General features: G+C 47.4%; 2 protein-coding genes across 3 annotated transcripts in view; one reads left to right on the top strand and one right to left on the bottom strand.

Moving 5' to 3' along the window:
* The window catches only part of PRPF6 (pre-mRNA processing factor 6), a 41,593-nt gene extending 40,752 nt beyond the window's left edge, over positions 1-841 (bottom strand). Inside the window, exon 1 of one of the 2 annotated variants that reach the window (XM_063296885.1) lies at positions 612-841. In XM_063296885.1, the coding sequence (XP_063152955.1) occupies positions 612-823 (212 nt within the window). In that variant the 5' untranslated portion in view covers positions 824-841. The remainder of the gene's footprint in view (positions 1-611) is intronic. The other variant, XM_063296883.1, reaches the window with a different exon arrangement.
* Positions 1-18,562, top strand: part of SOX18 (SRY-box transcription factor 18) — a 229,234-nt gene that overhangs the window by 114,503 nt on the left and 96,169 nt on the right. The window lies entirely within an intron of this gene.

Genomic DNA, 18,562 nt, shown 5'->3' with positions numbered 1-18,562 from the left:
GACAAGCGCTGTTTGGGTTTGCAATACAACCAACAGGAGCTAAGCATATGCAAAGCACCACAACAAAAACGGAACTACGGTCCAGGCAAGCAAGATAAGCATGCACAAATGCAGCCATGAGGCCTTCCTTGGATCTAATCACACTGCCCAATCCAGCAGGGGCTGGAACACAGATAACACCCAACCCCTGCAGCTGTTTTCCCACAACACGGTTCTCTCGATTACCAGCCACACGTGTGCCTTTGGGCACACAATCCCCCGGTCTCTAAATATGTGTCTCTCCCCCTGGGCAACTTTAAGACGTGGACTTCAACTCCCAGAATTCCCCAGCGAGCCCCGAGAATTGATTAATCCCCGGGGTGTCTGGGGAATTCTGGGAGTTGAAGTCCCCACGTCTTAAAGTTGCCCAGGGGGAAAAACATGGCCCTAAACGAACCAAAACTGGCCGGCCTGGCCCCACACGCGACGCTCAGCCGGACGTGGGAATGCAGCCCCTCCAAGCGTCCACCGGGATCGGCCGCGGCCCGCGCCGCTCCGCTGATGCGAGCTGAGGGGACGAGGGCCCTCTGCACGTGCTCCGGGACGCCCCCAGCCCCGACCCGGCGGCTCACCCGCGGCCCAGCCCCGGCACGTAGCCCAGCGGGGCCGGCATGCCCAGGAAGGGCTTCTTCTTGCGGTTCATGGTGCCGGTCAGCGCCGTCGTGAGCCCCGAGGCCCCGCCGCCGCCGCCCGAGCCCCCCGAGGCGCTGGAGGCGGCCGGGGCGGCGGCGGAGGACGACGACGAGGCGGGAGGCGCCGCCGAGGAAGCGGCCGCGGCGGCCATGATGGCGGCGGAGGCCGGAAAACGGGCCGCGGGGCGGAGCGAAGCCAGGAGGCGGGCGGCGGCGGCGGCGGCGCGGCCCTGCCGGTCTCTGCGCCGCCTCAGGAGAGCCGCAGGCCCGACGCGGAGCGCGCCCTCGCCGCCCGGAGGCTCGACTCCAACCACAGCCCTGCAAGGTAGGCTGGATTGAGGGAGGGGACTGGTCCTAGGCCGCCCAGGGCGCGTCTGTGGCTGAGGGGGCACTCGAATTCGGTCTGAATCGAACCACAACCCCGCGAGGTAGGCCCGGCTGAAGGGGGGGGAAGTGGTCCTAAGCCACCCGGGGCGTTTCTGTGGCTGAGGGGGCACTCGAGCTCAGGCCTCCCCAGCCCAGGACTAACAACAACCTTGCAAGGTACGCCGGGTGCAGGGGGAGGGCCTGGCCCAACGACCCCCAGGGAGGCTTTGTGGCTGAAGGCAGAATCAAACGGGGTCCCCCAGTCTGAATCCAACCACAGCCCTGCGAGGTGGGCCGGGCTGAGAAAGAGGCACAAACCCAAAATCCCTGAAAGGGCTTCTGTGGCTGAGGGGGGACTCAAATTTGGGTCCCCCAGTCTAAATCCAACAACAATCCTGTGAAGTAGGCTGGGCTGAGGGGTGGTACCAGTCCTAAATCACCCAGGGAGCTTCTTCAGCCGAGGGGGCACCCAAAATCAGGGGTGGCTGAGAGGGGGTGCAAATTTGGGACCTCTAGACTGAATCCAACAACAACCCTGCGAGGTAGGCTGGATTGAGAGAAGGGACTGGTCCTAAGCCACCCAGGGTGCTTCTGTGGCTGAAGGGGGACTCGAACTCAGGTCTCCCCAGTCCAGGAGTACCAACAGCCCCACGAGGTAGGCTGGGCTGAGAGAGGAATTGGCCCAAAGACCCCTAGGGAGTCTCTGTGACCGAGGGGGCACCAAAACCTGGGTCTCCCTGCTTGATCTCAACAACGACCCTGTGAGGTGGGCTGGGCTGAGGAAAGGGACTGGCCCAAAGACCCCGAAAGGGCTTCTGTCCGCACTCTGGGTCCAGCCCCTTTGTCAGCACAGCACTTTTCTAAGGAATTTAGCCTTCCTGCCTATACATAACTGGGTTGTTGTTTTTTAATATACATATATCACATTAGAGGAAGGTGTACACCATCAGCAAGGGTGATGAACTCAGTTTCAGCAGTGATGGTGCACCACTGGGAGGCCAGAAGGGCCAGGCTGGGCGTACTAGAGGGCACTTAACCAGTCTACGACAGTGTTTCTCAACCGTAGCAAGGTTAAGATGTGTGGACTTCAATTCACACAAGGTTCAATAGAACCTTAAGAACCATTAAAAATAATTTAAAATATAAATGGGCGAATGCATTCAAGGGCTTACATGCAATGCAGCCATTTTATAAGCTCTCCTATTTCCATGGGATCCCCAAGCCTGCTGACAGAAGTCTTGAGGGATTTTTGGAAAATCATTAAGAGTCGGGGCCAATCTCACCTCGCGGGGGTGGGGGAATAATGTTCCACAAGGCCGGTGCCATGGCAGAGAAGGCTGGCTTCCTAAATATGCCATCATCTGCCAGTAATGCCCCTCTGGATTCTACGTAGGTCAGACAGGACAAATTTTGTACAAGTAATTAATTGACACAAGTTTGATATCGGAACTCAAAACAAGGACAAAGTAAGACCAGAGTATTTCAACCGACCAGGGCATTGATAGTAGACCTCAAAGTGACTGTTTTGGAAAAATAAGACTTTAAAAGCACCATTGACCAAGAATTTGTTGAAATCACATGCATCAAAAGATTTCTGGCAATCTCAGGAGGTCTCCACAAACACAATAGGTTTTTAACACTTTATAATTGTTAATTGATGAGGTACCTGTAATCTGTCTCACATGTAACCTGTATCTGCAAAACAGCAAAATTAATTCTGGGAACAATTCTGCAATTGTGTTAAGGATACCCCAGTTTTGAATATTCAGCAATTCATACCAAATTTAAATATTGCAGTTGGTATTTGTAATCTGGCTCACACGCAACCTGCATCACATCTATATACTACTAACACACTCATTGTGTTTGTCTGTAACCTCAAGCTAGCCCAAATGTTGCATTATACTGCAAAAAGTTTTGAATCAGGGTACCTAAAATCCGCTAATTTAAAGAATGTGTAAAAAATCCGGGACCCGTTACTCCTGTGGAATTGAAATTTCCACAACGTTCACACTGGTTTTATTTGCAAAGTTGTGGCCGTTGCAGCACCCCTGCAGTCACGTGATTGTGATTCCCGACACACCCTGCCAGCTTCCCACAAGCAAAGTCAGCGGGGAAGCCGGCAGGAGGACGGAAGTCGCTTCCGCTCCCACTGTTTTTTGCCCACAGAGGTCATTCTTGCTTATCTGTTTATGTAAGTACTGTAAATACTGACTTATTATTGAAGTTCATTTCCCACTACAATTATTTTTCTATTTATGGTATGTACACTTCTTAGATGATCTTGGGACCATCCAGCATTGGGGTAAAAAAAATATGGTCAGCCTAAAATTTAGTGTTCACTCTAGTCACATCAGATTGCACTACCTTTGTCTCAAAGGATGACCCAAAGGGTCATTGGGTTGTCTAGTAATAATTCTTTCCCTCCCCCCCGCCTCATCCCAATTTAAATCTTAAATCAATTTAGCGAATCTGTTCATCTGATGAAAGGAGCCGCAGCTCACAATTTATTGGGTGAAAAGGTGCTGCAAGATTCCTTCTGATTTCCAGAGAACTGCCAAGCCCCAGAAAGGCATGGTCCAGAAGAAGGGTGGAACCTTCTAGAGTTGTTAGGAATATTCTCTTCTTGTGAGTGAGTTTTGTACATCCCTAGAATAAAGTATTGTTTTGCATAGAGCAGGATGGATTCTTTCATTTTTGTAGTAGATACCATGGAAATCAAATCACTGTCAACTTGCAAATCATATCTGTATCTGTTCATCACACTGTAAAATAAAATGCTGTATTAAATTTTGAAAACAAGGATGTAGAATATGGATCCTGGTTTGTTTGTTTTTTTACAATGGATGCCATTAGGTTTTGTGTAATGGCTCCATTTATTCAATTTGTATCCAGCTGACTTCCCGTGATTCTGGCAGTTCACAAAGTAATAAACACAGAAAAAAATAACAAAACTATGTCGAAGCTTATGGAATCGTAGCATAAAAATCACTAACATAGCAAAAATCTGAAAAAGTAACAACGCTTGACAAAGCTGTTAGGGCACAGCAGAATTAATCCTGGGAACAATTCTTCCGAAGTTCTGTTGAGGATATCCCAAATTTGACTACCCAGCAATCCATACCGTTCTCCCAAATAAAAGGCTGTTAGGTTCTAAAAACCACCGCTTTTCTGTGGTCACCTACAAATGGAATCGCAGTGACTGTGCAAAGATTTTTGTTGCGTGCTCATCAAAGTGTAGATCCCACCTCAGAGTCATCATAAGATTCAAAATATTTTAATACCCTGAAGCATAAGTCTTGAACATTTTCTACAGTGCAGGATGGCAGGATTCCAGTTAGGCTTGCTGCTTTATTTCGATTTAGACACCACCCAATCAACTGACCCAAATAAGTTCACAAAAAACAGTTCTAACCAAAACCAGTGGCACGATATACAAGCAAAGCAAAAATAACACACACACCAAAGGGCCCCATCCATTTCACTCCAAGTCCTGGGAGAACTTTACGGAATGCCAACAGGGTGGGAGCCACACAGATTTTGGGGAGCAGACGCTGCAGCAGAGAAGGCATGCTTCCTCCGTCCCAATAGATAACATTGTTTAAGCGAAGGGACCTGAAGTGCACTAACTCTGCCAGCATGCACTGACCAGGAAGAAACGGTGGGAGATAGGCAGTCCCTCAAGTAACCTGGTCCTTTGCTGGGTAGGGCTTTATTGGTAATAACCAACAGCTTGAATTGCACTGGGAAGCAGATTGGCAACTGGTGCCAAAGCATGCCCATCACCACCCACACTGCTGCGTTCTGGACCAACTGAATGTAATGGTTGCCCATCCCAAACACTCAGACTCACAAGAAGTGGCTTAAATGAAATCTGATTTATTGAGGGAATTATGGCAAATGCAGAGAAAGCTGAGAATGAGCAAAAGTGCGCGAAAATACAAACTAAATCCCCTTGCTTGAGGAGCAACCCCTCCCTCGCCCGGCCACAGCAACCGCCCCTTCCCAGGTGCTAGAAACCGTTAGCCCCAGCCTGGGAAAGCAACCTTGAATCCATGACCTGACCCAAACACATTCCAATACAGCAGCCAAGAGATAACACCTCAGCAGAGTGGAAATATCCACCCGCTCCTGAGAGTCAGCCCCCTCCAGGGAAATGGCATGCGAGGCGTTACGATGTACCAGGCACATTGAAACGGTGAACATGACATACTGCCCCCCCCCAAAAAAAACTAGGGACCGGGTTTGGAGGGATAAGCATTATGGAATCGACGAACCAGAATAGGGGAAGCCACATCGTGAGCGGCCACCCATTCCGGATGGGGAAAATGTTTCCAGCGAACTAGGTACTGCAGTGTGTTGCGAAGCCGACGAGAATCAAGAATTTCTTTTACTTCAAAATGCTGTTGTCCGTCAATCATAATGGGAGGAGGCGGCGGTGGTTGATCATGCCAGCGGTCAGACCGAGTAAGGGATTTGAGCAAACTGCAATGAAAGACAGGGTGTAAGCGTTTCAGATTATGCGGCAAGTCAAGTTTAAAAGTCACTGGGTTAATTTGTGCCACAATAGGGAATGGGCCCACAAATTTAGGAGCCAACTTTTTAGATGATTGAGAAGACTTGATGAATTTGGTAGAGAGGTACACCATGTCACCCACTTGGAATGAAGGGTGAGGGGCACGCTTTTTATCAGCGTGTTGTTTGTAAGCGGACTGCGCGTCCGCAAGCACCTTCTGGATGACCAGCCAAGAATCCGCCAGCTGCGTTGCCCAGTCGGATGGCGAAGCAGGCGAGACAGGCGGCTGCGGCAAGTCAGGGATCGGGACAAAGTCCCTGCCGTGAACGGTACGAAAAGGGGTTTGCCCAGTGCTTTGATGAACAGCGTTGTTGTAAGCAACCTCAGCAAAGGGAAGGAGGTCCACCCAATTATCTTGTTGGTAATTCACAAAAGCACGCAAATATTGCTCCAGTGTGGAATTTAGGGCCTCTGTGGCCCCGTCAGTCTCAGGATGCCACGCTGTGGACAATGCCTGTTTAGTGCCCAAAAGTTTCAAAAATGCCTGCCAAAACTGCGAGGTAAACTGTGTGCCCCTGTCAGAAATTAAGTGGGAGGGACATCCGTGTAACCTGTACACGTGTACAAGGAACAGGTGGGCTAACTGTCGCGCCGAAGGAATGGAGGTGCATGGGATGAAATGAGCTTGCTTGGAGAAATAGTCTTTTACTACCCAAATAACTGTTTTTCTTTGGCTGGGAGGTAACTCCACTATGAAATCCATGGAAACCTCCTCCCACAGGCAAGCGGGACTGGCCACTGGTTGCAACAAGCCTTGAGGCTTCCCCATCTTGCGTTTAGACATAGCGCAAACAGAACAAGAGGCAACATAGTCCTTTACATCCTTGCGCAATGCAGGCCACCAAAACTGTCTGCGAACCAGGTGCAAAGTCTTTACAAAGCCAAAATGCCCGGCAAGCTTATCGTGTGAACGGATTAACACCTCTTTTCGCAAGTTGTCAGGAACATAGAGACGATTGGATTTCCAAGCGAATCCCTGGTTAAAAGTAACACTGTCCCTATTTGCTAGCAACCAAGTGTCAGTTTTTAACTCCTTTAGAAACTTTTGTTGCAATTGCGATGAAATAGGCAAGGTGCCCTGCAGGGCGGAATCAGTGCCGGCAGGCTGCTGCACACGGGCTTGACTACGGGTCACAGCTTGCATTCCCAGTTGTGGCTGTGTCCACAGCATACTGACCACCTCTGGCGCTGAGCTAGAGTCCTGGGGCTGCCTGGACAGCGCGTCTGCTAAAAAGTTCTTTTTCCCTGGAATAAACTTCAGTTTGAAATTGAAACGGCTGAAAAACTGAGCCCAGCGAACTTGTTTAGGACTCAGCTTGCGAGGGGTGCTTAGTGCTTCCAAGTTCTTATGGTCAGTCCACACCTCAAATGGATGATTAGCCCCTTCCAGCAAATGGTGCCAAGTGTCTAAAGCCGCTTTAACTGCAAACGCCTCCTTTTCCCACACATGCCACCGTCTCTCTGTCTCCGAGAATTTGCGCGACAGGCACATGGCTTTAAGCAACCCCCTCCCCCATCAGCTTGCAACAACAGGGCTCCAATAGAATAATCAGAGGCATCCACCTGGACAACAAAAGGCTTGGAGGGGTCAGGGTGTTGTAAAATAGGCTCCTGTGTAAAAGACTCCTTCAGCTTATCGAAAGCCGCCTGACAAGCAGGAGTCCATCTGAGCAGCGTGCCTGGGTTTTTTACCCGGCGGGTTTCTCCCACACCCTTCGAAGCAAATCTGTCAGGGGCAAAGTTATCTCCGCGAACCCCTTTATGAACAGCCGGTAGTAATTGCTGAACCCCAGGAAACTTTGAAGTTGCCTGCGGGTGCGGGGTCTCTCCCATTCCAGGATGGCCTGGATCTTAGCAGGATCCATCTCTATGCCTTTATCTGAGATCCTGTACCCCAGATAATCTGTGTTTGCTGGAATGCACATTTGGACAGTATGGCATACAACTCAGCGTTCCTTAGCTTGCGAAGCACCTGCTTAACCAACTGTACATGTTCCTCCAGAGTCTCAGTATAAATCAATACATCATCCAAATAGACCAATACTCCCTTAAACAGATGTTCATGTAACACTTCATTGATCACTTGCATAAACACCCCAGGCGCCCCAGCCAATCCAAACGGCAAAACCTTATATTGAAACGCTCCCAATGGGCAATTGAATGCCGTTTTCCATTCATCCCCCTCCCAGATCCTCACACGGTAATAAGCTTCCCTTAGGTCCAGTTTGGAGAAGATTTTCCCCTTAGCCAGATGTGACAACATGTCTTTTATCAAAGGCAAGGGATATTTATTGGATATCGAGACTGCATTGAGCCCATGGAAATCTGTACAGAGTCTTAATGTCCCATCTTTCTTCGGGCGGAAGAGAACCGGTGCCCCCACTGGCGAACTAGCTGGTTCAATGAACCCTCTAGCCATGTTTTTGTCCACAAACTCCCGTAGCAAAGTTAACTCCTTCTGAGTCATTGAATAAATCTTTGGCTTAGGCAATTGGGTGTTAGGCACCAGCTCAATGGCACAGTCAGTTTTTCGATGGGGGGGAAGTTGATCCGCTTCTTTCTCCCCAAACACATCCGCAGATGCCTGATATTCCTCAGGTAGACCCTCCAGAGGAGGGGTTGGGTACTGCGGAGTCGCAGCTGCCGCTACCCCCACCACCTCCTCTGGGGATTCATCCCCATCCGGCGCTTGATAGAATCCGTCTCTAAAGGTGACGGTCCGATAGACCCAATTTATCTGAGGATTTTGCTGGACCAACCAGGGGACACCCAATACCACCAAAGGACCCCCCACCGGAGCTACTACAAAGGACAACCCTTCCCGGTGGCTACCCATTTGCAATGCCACCAAACCAGTGAAGTGCGTGGCCGGTTTGCCCCCTGCCACGGATCCGTCCAATTGGGTGAAAACCATGGGCCGTTGCAACGGGAAGGTGGGCAACTCCAAGGCAGCCACCACATCTGGATGCATTAAGCACCGGGAGCACCCAGAATCAATCATCGCCCACACTTCTATCATCTTCGTGCGGGATCCCAACTTTACTTTTGCAGTGAGAATGCGATAGTTGCCACTCACCGGCACAGGCTCGCGCCCCTCCTCTACCACCTGCCCTGCGGCGCCCTTTAGAGCAGGTGGCTGGCGTTTCCCGCCGACGGCAGCAATTCCGGCTCGCCCTCGTCCCCGTAGTAAGGCACGCTTTCCATCTCGCTGTCAGCCACTGCAGCTTTCATCTTTCTCGGTAGAGAGGGGGACTTCGCAGTCGACTTTCCCTGCCGGTCCTCGCCCTTCACCTTCGGGCACGCCGCCACGCGGTGCCCCTCTTTGCCGCAGCGCAGGCACTGCCCCTTCGCGTAGCGGCGCTCCTTCTCCTCATCCCACGAACATTGTCCGGGTCTCCCTGAGGTGCCCGAAGGGCGGGCGGGTTTCCCGTCTCGCCCCGACTTCGCCACCCGTCTCTGCGCGAACACCTCGTGGGCATGCTCAGCCTTTCCCGCAAGCTGGATCCACCCGTACAGGCTGTCAGGGTCATCTCGTCCCAGTGACCAGTGCAGCACTTTGGTGTTTAGACCATCCTTGAATATTATGGTTGCCTGCGACCAGTCTTCCACCTTCCCCGCTAGCGCTTTAAACTCCAGCGCGTAATCAGCCACGGTCCTCGATCCCTGCTTGAGTTCTTTCAAGGCACGCTTTGCCCACTCCTTAGCTAGTGGATCTTCGAAATGGTGCTGAAGAGCCCAGAGGAATTCGTCGAATTTCTCCAATTCAGGGGCTTCCGACTGGCACATCTGTGCATACCAGTCCGCTGCCCTCCCCTTGAGCTTTGTGGCAATGGTAATGATTCTTGCTTTTTCCGAGCGAAAAAGCGACCCCCATTCTTCCATGTAAGCCTTGGCATTCGTCAGAAAGAACGAGAGCTTCGTCGGGTCCCCATCGAATTTGACAGGGAAATCCCTCAGCCCTCCACCTGGCGGGCCGCGCCCCCCCACTGGCGACTCAGCGGCTTTGACAGCTCCCTGCTGCCTCCGCTCAGGGGCGGGCGGCGGCGCGGGTTCCACCCTGGGAGCCCGGTCCCCCTCTCTCGGGCGAGCTCCCCTTCTCCACTCCGGAGACTGTAGCTGGGAGGAAGGGGTCGAATGCCGCTGGCTTGACCCCTCCCGCTCTTCTCAGCGAACTCAAGTCCATGCTCATTTTCTGCAGGATGAGCTCCAGGGAGTCCATCTTCGACTCCAAAACCCGGATTCGGTCTGGGGTGGGGGAGTCTCCCCCTGGCGCCACCTGGACCATCGTCGGGGACAGCGGGTATCTCTGCCTCCAGGACAAGCCCTTCACATCCAAGAAGTCCCCCCGACTTTCGTCCCAGGTGACCAGTTCGCCCGGGGTTGTGACCGTGGTCTCTGGCGCGGTTCTCATGCCAGCAGTGTCGCCCTCCAACCCCGAACTCGCCTCCGGGATCGCCGAGAGCTCTCCCCCAGGAGCTCTATCGGGTCGCCGCATGGTGGAGTCGGGCTCTCCCTCGCTCGACTCATCACTTTCCACGAATAGCACGTCTGGATCGGTCATCGCCAGCACTTTCCCTCACAGGATAAAAAGGACCCTTCTTTTCCTGGACAGGGGCCAGCAGAATTTGAAGTTTTATGATTCTCAGCTTTATGTAATGGTTGCCCACCCCAAACACTCAGACTCACAAGAAGTGGCTTAAATGAAATCTGATTTATTGAGGGAATTATGGCAAATGCAGAGAAAGCTGAGAATGAGCAAAAGTGCGCGAAAATACAAACTAAATCCCCTTGCTTGAGGAGCAACCCCTCCCTCGCCCGGCCATTCAACCGCCCCTTCCCAGGTGCTAGAAACCGTTAGCCCCAGCCTGGGAAAGCAACCTTGAATCCATGACCTGACCCAAACACATTCCAACGCAGCAGCCAAGAGATAACACCTCAGCAGAGTGGAAATATCCACCCGCTCCTGAGAGTCAGCCCCCTCCAGGGAAATGGCATGCGAGGCATTACGATGTACCAGGCACATTGAAACGGTGAACATGACACTGAAGCTTCTGAGCGGTTTTCAAGAGCAGCCCCATGTACAGCACATTGCAGTGGTCAGGCCTTGAGGTCTCCGGGGCATGAATGACTGTCTTAAGAGCTTCCCGATCCAGGAAAGGGCACAACTGGCACACCAAATGGAGCCGAGCAAAGGCCTCCTTGACCACAGCTGCCACCTGCTCTTTGAGCAGGAGCAGTAAATCCAAGAGGATCCTCCGAGTAGTACACCAGTCTTCAGTGGGGAAGTGCTACTGCATCTAAGAGCATGGATGGAAAATCGTCAGATCTGTGGGCCCTACTATCCCCAGCTGCTCAGTCTTGGTAGAAATTATTTATGAATTAACATGGATAGTCGTTGGGCTATACATTCAGTTAATTTCTGCATATGCCCATCCTCAAGTCAATTTCACAATAAATCTAAGGGTATTAGAATCTGAAAAAGAAAAAAGGGTTCAAAATATGGCAAATGAAGAAGAGATGGATATTTCAACCTTATCTCTTTTTGAGGCCTCAGTCCATCAATTAGGGAATCTGTAAGAAAGAGATTCAAACAACTGAAAGAGCCCCCACCTTAAGGAACTGATGAAAAATGCAGACTGCAATTTTCTTCTTTAGCTTCCAAGATTCTGCAGTCTAACTCCTTTTTCTTTGGATTAAATCTAATGAGACTCCATTTGAATCTTGTTCTCTTAGTCATGGGCTGCTCTTACCAGCTTGACACCTACCAACAATGTACTGTAGTCATTTTCCTAATCAGCTTTGGTCAGTTCCACACTCTGGGTATCTCTGTTTTATTTCTCTACTTACCGTATATACTGTAACTAGGATTCCTCTCTACTTCTCTCTCTCTCTCTCTCTCTGACACACACACACACACACACATTTTTTCCCTTTCAGAGCAGTGCATGGAATTCTATCAAAAATCAGGACCGCGTTATAGATTAGGAAATGAATGTTTTCCGATATACCATAACTTTGAACAATTGATGATTTCCATCAGTTTACTGGTAGTTGTGATCTCTGTAGATCATATCTGTAGGAATTAAGCTGCAGCCACTCCCAGGTGTGTTACTCTGCCAGTTTCTTATATGGAGTCACTGTTCCAATAGATAAATGCTGGAAATAAACTAAAAGAATTGGAGGGGTGTTTCTCTTTCTTTAAGATGTTACTGAGTCGGGAAAAATTTGGCGACTTCTACACTTGGAAGTTCTCCACAGATAATAGTGAAGAACTGATGATATAGATGATAACTTGGGATCTGTTTGCATACCCTTCCTTTACTCATTTCATGTTGTGTGTGAGGAGAAAATTAAGTATTTCCAAAATCTCAGAGACGCTTTGCTAAGTCTGTTTTTTCACTAGTGATTTACGATGTCATATATTGTCTCTGAACTGTAGTTACCGCCGGTATAAGGCCTGTCTTTGTAACTGATATAGCAGCACAGTAATTATCATACGATGCTTTAAATCATTTTTGAGGATATGCACCAGGTCTGTTGTTGAAGAAGTGATCCATTTACATTGAAAGAGGCTCATCATATTTTATTTCATACTTGAATATTGGAAAATCATATCTGATCTTCCCTACAAGCCTCATGGCGTTGATGTCCTTCTCTGTTCTTTTAAAGACAGAAAAATTAATGAGGCACAGATATACACCGGCAGATATTATCTGTGAATTAACACTATTACAGCATAATGGAGAGGAGAAGGGACTTCAGCCACTTCCACAAAGAAGCAAGAGGAAATATTTAGGAAGAACGCATTCCTGCACGATACAAAAGGCTTCTATTCTCAATGATAAGCTTTTCAAAATCTACAAAGGATTCAGAAAAAGTAGGAATACTTTTTAATCACAGAAAATTAATTAGAGAAAAATGAATGCAGAATACTTTGATGCCCGACATCAACAGAGTTACTTGCTGGAATCATACCTGTCAATTCTGGGAAGACTAAGGTGTTAAAGATGCTGAACTACAAATGAAAGCTGCAGAATATTAGTGGAAAATAGAGTAAGGCTATGGAGTAAGACTAATTATCTCAGTAAAGAACTGTCCCAAATATCAGAAGATAATGTTTAAAGCTCGTTGAGATGGGTGGCCATATAAATTGGATAAATAAATAATAAAGCTGATTCCTGTATTCCGAGACCTCTGAACATACTGGATCAAAAAAATAAAATAATTTTAAATATTTCTGAAAACTTCCATACAGCTCTGAAAACACTTTCTGAACTGGAAGAAGTATGCATAGAAGCAGTGGTGTCGTCCCTATATGCAAAATGTTCCCCTGGGGGGAAACTTTGCCTGAACTACACAAGACAGGAAACATTCCCATATTCCTAGAATTCTGAAAATGATCAAGAACACCAGAGGCTGTTCGTTTCCCACATACTGCTTATCAGCCATCTAAAGTTATAGAATCTGTGAAACAGGGAATGCTTCTATGGCCAAAGAGAGAAGAAAATTATGAGAAGCCCCATATGTTTTTCAGCAAGTATTTGAAGAAAATGCATAATGTGTTTTGGCATGTTTGTAGTAAGGGACAATAAGGGGGGAAATAGGTTGATTGCCTTTTCCCCAAAGAGAGCTGATCCTGCCATCTTCTGCCACCATTTTTCAGCTTTTACCTGCAAAACCATCAGATGGATTTGCACTTTGTAGACTCCAGGTCACTCATCTGGCTAGTCAAAATTTTGGAATATTGAAGTAGTCTAAAATGTGCTGGGTTCTCAAAGTTGAAAGCCCCGAGTCTCTTCATGTCGGCTCCACTGAGTCCCAGTGTGCTTAATGAAGGGCACTGAGTCCCAGGACAGTGTGCAGAGGCGTTTCAAAAGATTGCAATCCATTCTTATGTTCCCACTGAAAATGACTTGAAAGTTGTCATTCTCCATCATGGGAGAAACTGCCGAGGCTGAACATAGCAAGAGAATTGATTCGACCCATATGTGCATGAAATGGAAAAGCGAATTGCTGTCCTCTGCTGCCTAATTTAGCATTATTAAATTAATAAATTATGGTTGTTCTGAAGGGCCTGTTCACAGAATAATCAGAGCTTGTACTTTTTGGTTTTCAGTGCAGTTTGACTGTGACCCAGCTGATTAATCTAGTACAGATGCTGGTCTATGACCGTAATAAAGATTTGATTTGATTTCAGGCTAGTATTTTCCAACTGTGCTCTGTGTCTTGTAAATGTGCATAACCTTCCAGATGCAGCAAGAATTTCCTTCTGACACAGGCTTATTCAAACTTGGAGTAGAATCATTAAAATCAATGGACAAGGTAGTCATCAGGTTATATTAATCATTAAAGAGCGTTAGTTTCAGATCAGCTGAAGTTCTAAAATATGTTACGATGCATCACAAGGGATGGCATTAGGACTCTGTCATCAAAAAGGCTTCATTTAGATTTTTCTGATGCCAGACATTTATTTTTGCATTTATCTCCTACTTTTTCCTTTGAAGGAAGATTAAACACAGCTTACCACTTCCCAGCACAACTGTTCAAAGGGGTGGGCTCTGCTTCCAAGAACAGTGTTTGAAAGGGGACAGGGCCTGGTTCTCCAACACTGTAATGATGTGTGGGAATGACCTTGAGGGATGAGGGGAAGAGATGCTGCCTGGAGAATGATCGGATAAAAGGGGGAGGAGCCCGCAGCTGCATAACGGGAAGAGAAAGAAACTTAAAAACGAGACAGTCCTGAGGGACCGTCTCATCCCCTTAACATCAACCCGTCCCACCCGGTTAGGCAGGGAGGGCATGCTACGGACCCCATCAGTAAAGGAATTTCATCTAGCGGGGTCCAGGAGGCGAGCCTTCTCTGCAGTGCCGCCCGCCCTTTGGGATATCTTGCCCCCGGAGTTGAGACAGGTTTCCTCGCTCTCGGACTTCCGGAAGAAACTGAAGACCTGGTTCTGCCGCCTCACTTGGGAGGGGGAGAGCGATAGCTCCACCTGGGGATGGCTGGCGCTATAGCACCCCTTAGTGATTGTGTTCCATTTCCACTTGGATTTTACATTTATTTTTATTTATATTTTAATGGTAATTTAGGTGGCTATCTTTTTAGTTTAATTTTATTGTAAACCGCCCAGAGTCCCCCATTTATTAATAAATAAATAAAATAAAAAGGATCCTCCGCAAAGTATCAGACTATTAAGAGTGACAGCAGGAGGTTCGTATTTTCAGACTTGCAAGATTGTGTTACTGTAGCCTTACAATTAAAGAAGAATTGGCTCATCTGGTTGTGTTTCCTTTCTGGTTTACCTGGGAGGGCTGGCATCAATCAAACCAAGTCCGGTGTGAGGCCGCTGTCCTGAGTTGGGTCCCGAATAATCTGGGGCAGGCCCATGGCCGCCATGGTAGCCATGAACTCCCGAGCCACGTTCGAGGCACTCCCCAGGGAGGGCAGGTTGAAGTCCCCCGGAACCATGAGTCTGGCGAACTCCACCGCCATCCCAAGACAGCCTCCAGCAGCTTAGGCAGGGAGGTTGCCATGCAGCAGGGAGGCTGGTACAGCAGCAACACTCCCAATTGTTCTCAGGAGCCCAACTTCAAGAACAGGGTCTCACAACTGGCCACTTGTGGAGCAGTGCCCCTGAAGGCCATCAGCAACTCCTGGATGACCACAGCCACCCCTCCTCCCCTGCCCTGCGGTCTCGGCTGGTGCCATGCCCTAAACCCAGCCGGGCACATCTCTGAAAGGGCACCCCCCCTTTGGGGCCCAGCCAGGTCTTGGTGATGCATGCCAGGTCTGCCCCTCCCCGATGATCAAATCACATATAAAGGGGGCCTTGTGATTAACCGACCTGGTGTTAAGAAGCAGCAGCTGGAAGCCAGGGCCCCCACATGTCTGCTGTCCAGGACCTGGGCCAGAGTACAGAGGGCCAGAACGCTCCACCGGTATCAAACACCAGGGGCGTCTTCCCCGAAGATGGCTCGCCCTCTGGTAATATCGAGTCTTTCCACCTTTGAGCATATAAAAGTCTTGCTGCAGTTATCATATATAAAAACAAAGTTCCATATGATTTTTCCAATTGTTTATCGATCAGTCCCAAAAGAAATGTCTCTGTTTCAATTATATATTAATCTTTAAAATCTTCTGGAAAATATATGTATTTCAGTCCAAACTTTTTTAGCTTTTCTCCACTCCAGTTTGGTTTCTGTCATCTTCTGTCATTCTGTTTTATTGTTTTTAATGATTTTTTAACAAGAATTTTATTAAGTTTCAAGCAAAAGATAAAAGCTACAGAAAAGCAAAAAACTACAAGGAAAAAAACTTAAAAAGTGTGAAAACACAAGAGAAAAATTTTCAAAGTTACAAAAAGAAGTGACTTCCAACTTTTAATAGCAAGGATATATAAAAAATGTCCATAATCCCTTACTCTATATTAAGCCAAAATCACATTATTTCTATAAATAGTTCCATTGGCACATTGTAAAAATCACTAAATACAGTTACTCCCTCCCCATATATTAAAAGAAAAAAGAAAAATTTATATAAACCACCTAATCAACTTCTCCAAAGATAACATTTATTTAATTATTTCCTTCCTACTACTATTCTATATATTTCTGTCTACTATAATAAAGTTCAAACTAAAAAACATAAATTGTCTGCCATTATACTTGATAATACAACAATTTTAATAATCATATTAAACCTAAAACCATCCAAATAGACAATTTTTATTATACCTTAATAATCTTAATCCAAATCGTTAAAGATAAATCAGCCAAACCCTAAAAGCAATCCAGATAAATATTTTTTAACCCTTAGGGTTTCCCTTGACATTAAGTCCAGTCGTGTCCGACTCTAGGGGGCGGTGCTCATCTCCGTTTCAAAGCCAAAGAGCCGGCATTTGTCCGTAGACACTTCCGTTGTCATGTGGCCGGCATGACTACACGGAACACCGTTACCTGCCCGCCGAAGCGGTACCTATTAACCTACTCACATTTGCATGTTTTCGAACTGCTAGGCAGGAGCTGGGTAGCAACGGGAGCTCACCCCGTCACACCGATTCAAACCGCCGACCTTCCAATCGGCATGCTCAGCAGCTCAGTGGTTTAACCCACAGCGCCACCGCATCCCTTTTTTAACCTTTATCCCACTTCAAAATAAACCAGAGCATTTACATATCCCCACAATGCTCACAGAGCTTTTTTCTTAAAAAAAAAAAATCAAGCAGCCCAACTGCCCCCCTTAAAAACTCCAACGTCTCTCCAGGAAACCTCCCATACATAGTAACCCCTTCTTTTCCATGGCACTCCATGAGAAGATCAATTTCACTTGTGGCTTGCAACTCGCTCTCTCCCTTAAATTTCTCCAACTCTACTATCCAATCTTCACACAGCATTTCAATAGAAATCCCGATCTCACTCTTAGAAAAAACATTTCTATCGCTGTAAGATTCCTCAGTTCCATCCCCAACATCCCCAACCAGATGACACATTTTTGACCTCATATTTTCCACAATGTCCTGAATGTCTTGCGTAAAAACTTGGTAGGAGTGAAAAATAATCTGTTTAAAATCTTGGTGGAAGTCAGAGAAAATCTGTTTAAAATCCTCCATGTCTCACGCGGTAGATTATGGTGCCCCCTAGGAACTTAACCAGCGAAAGTTGAAGATATGGAAAAGGTCAGGAATGTGTTTACACAAGCAAAAGTGAGATATGCAGACGGTTCTCAAAGGAAAGTAGACACAGAAAGCTGAAGGTTTAAATCAGCCGATTCAACATGTAAGGAAATACCAATATCTTCAAATTTAGTACAAAAATAGTAACAGGGAGAAAATTACTTACCCTCAATCCTCCTTTAGAGGGAAAACAAAGTCCAAAACTTAGAATTTTTAAAAAGTAATCCCAAAAATAACGATAGGCACCAAGAGAGCCAGCTTCTCCTTGCTGCAGAAAGCCTCTCTTAGGGTACACGTACTTAAATATAAATTGGGTGATTTAGAAATGGGGTGGCCGGTCTTAGTGTCCCTTTAAGGCTACAGCGCAGCTTGGAAGATGGTGACATCCCCGCCTCCCAGCTAAATTCTTATCAGTTGAACACAAAGCGCTTCCATTTGCGATCTTCTGGCTACAAGCAGCCATTCGGAGGGCAGATGAGGTGATTCCTGGTGTTTTCCTTTTTCCGGAAAACACTCCTGGGCTTCAGGAAAACCTGCCTGAGCCCAAGAAAACTGCCATGTTGTCAGCTTTGCCTGCTGAGCCCACGGGCACAGCTGTTCGGTCCACTGTGTCCCCACCGGAAGTCCATCTCTAGATTTTTAACTTTGTAGGCTGCCCAAAGTCACAGCAGTGAGATTGGCAGCTGTACAAATTTGATAGATACATAAATAAATCTTTACTATATTTAATTCTTATTTTTTTTCTTCTTACTGTATTTTTTAATGCTTTAACTTGTGAGCCACCCAGAGCTGTTGGAACTTGGGGAGCATACAAATTTAATAAATAAATAAATATCTTGGAAGGAGGATATTCCAAGGAGAGCCATCACTGAGAAGGCATGAGAACCAGATTCCTAAAGATGGCATTCAAAATTAATCGAGTGGGATGCAACTATCCAGCATATTTATGTTCTCGAAAAACTTATGAGATCCATTTGTGGACCTGGGTCATTTTTGGAAACAAAAATAATGCTTAAGCCAGGGAGTTAGTGTTGCAGAATGCCACCCTTCCTTTTGTCATTTTTTTTTCCAAGTCAAACATCTGGTGTGGCATGGAGCTTGGCAATGCCAAGAATGGTCCCCATGGGCACCTAAGTTTTTCAGCTGTGGCATTTGGGACTCCAGAGTTGTACCCCAATAGCTCTTTGACGCCAACATCTACACAACCTTGTTATACTAAGGAAGGACATTTAACTCAATTCAGTGCAATGCCTGAGAACAAGACATCTGGGCTGCAA

The sequence above is a fragment of the Candoia aspera genome, chromosome 3 (assembly GCF_035149785.1).
Source record: "Candoia aspera isolate rCanAsp1 chromosome 3, rCanAsp1.hap2, whole genome shotgun sequence".
In the NCBI taxonomy this organism is placed as follows: Eukaryota; Metazoa; Chordata; class Lepidosauria; order Squamata; family Boidae; genus Candoia; species Candoia aspera.
This window is presented reverse-complemented; position numbering and strand designations above follow the sequence as displayed.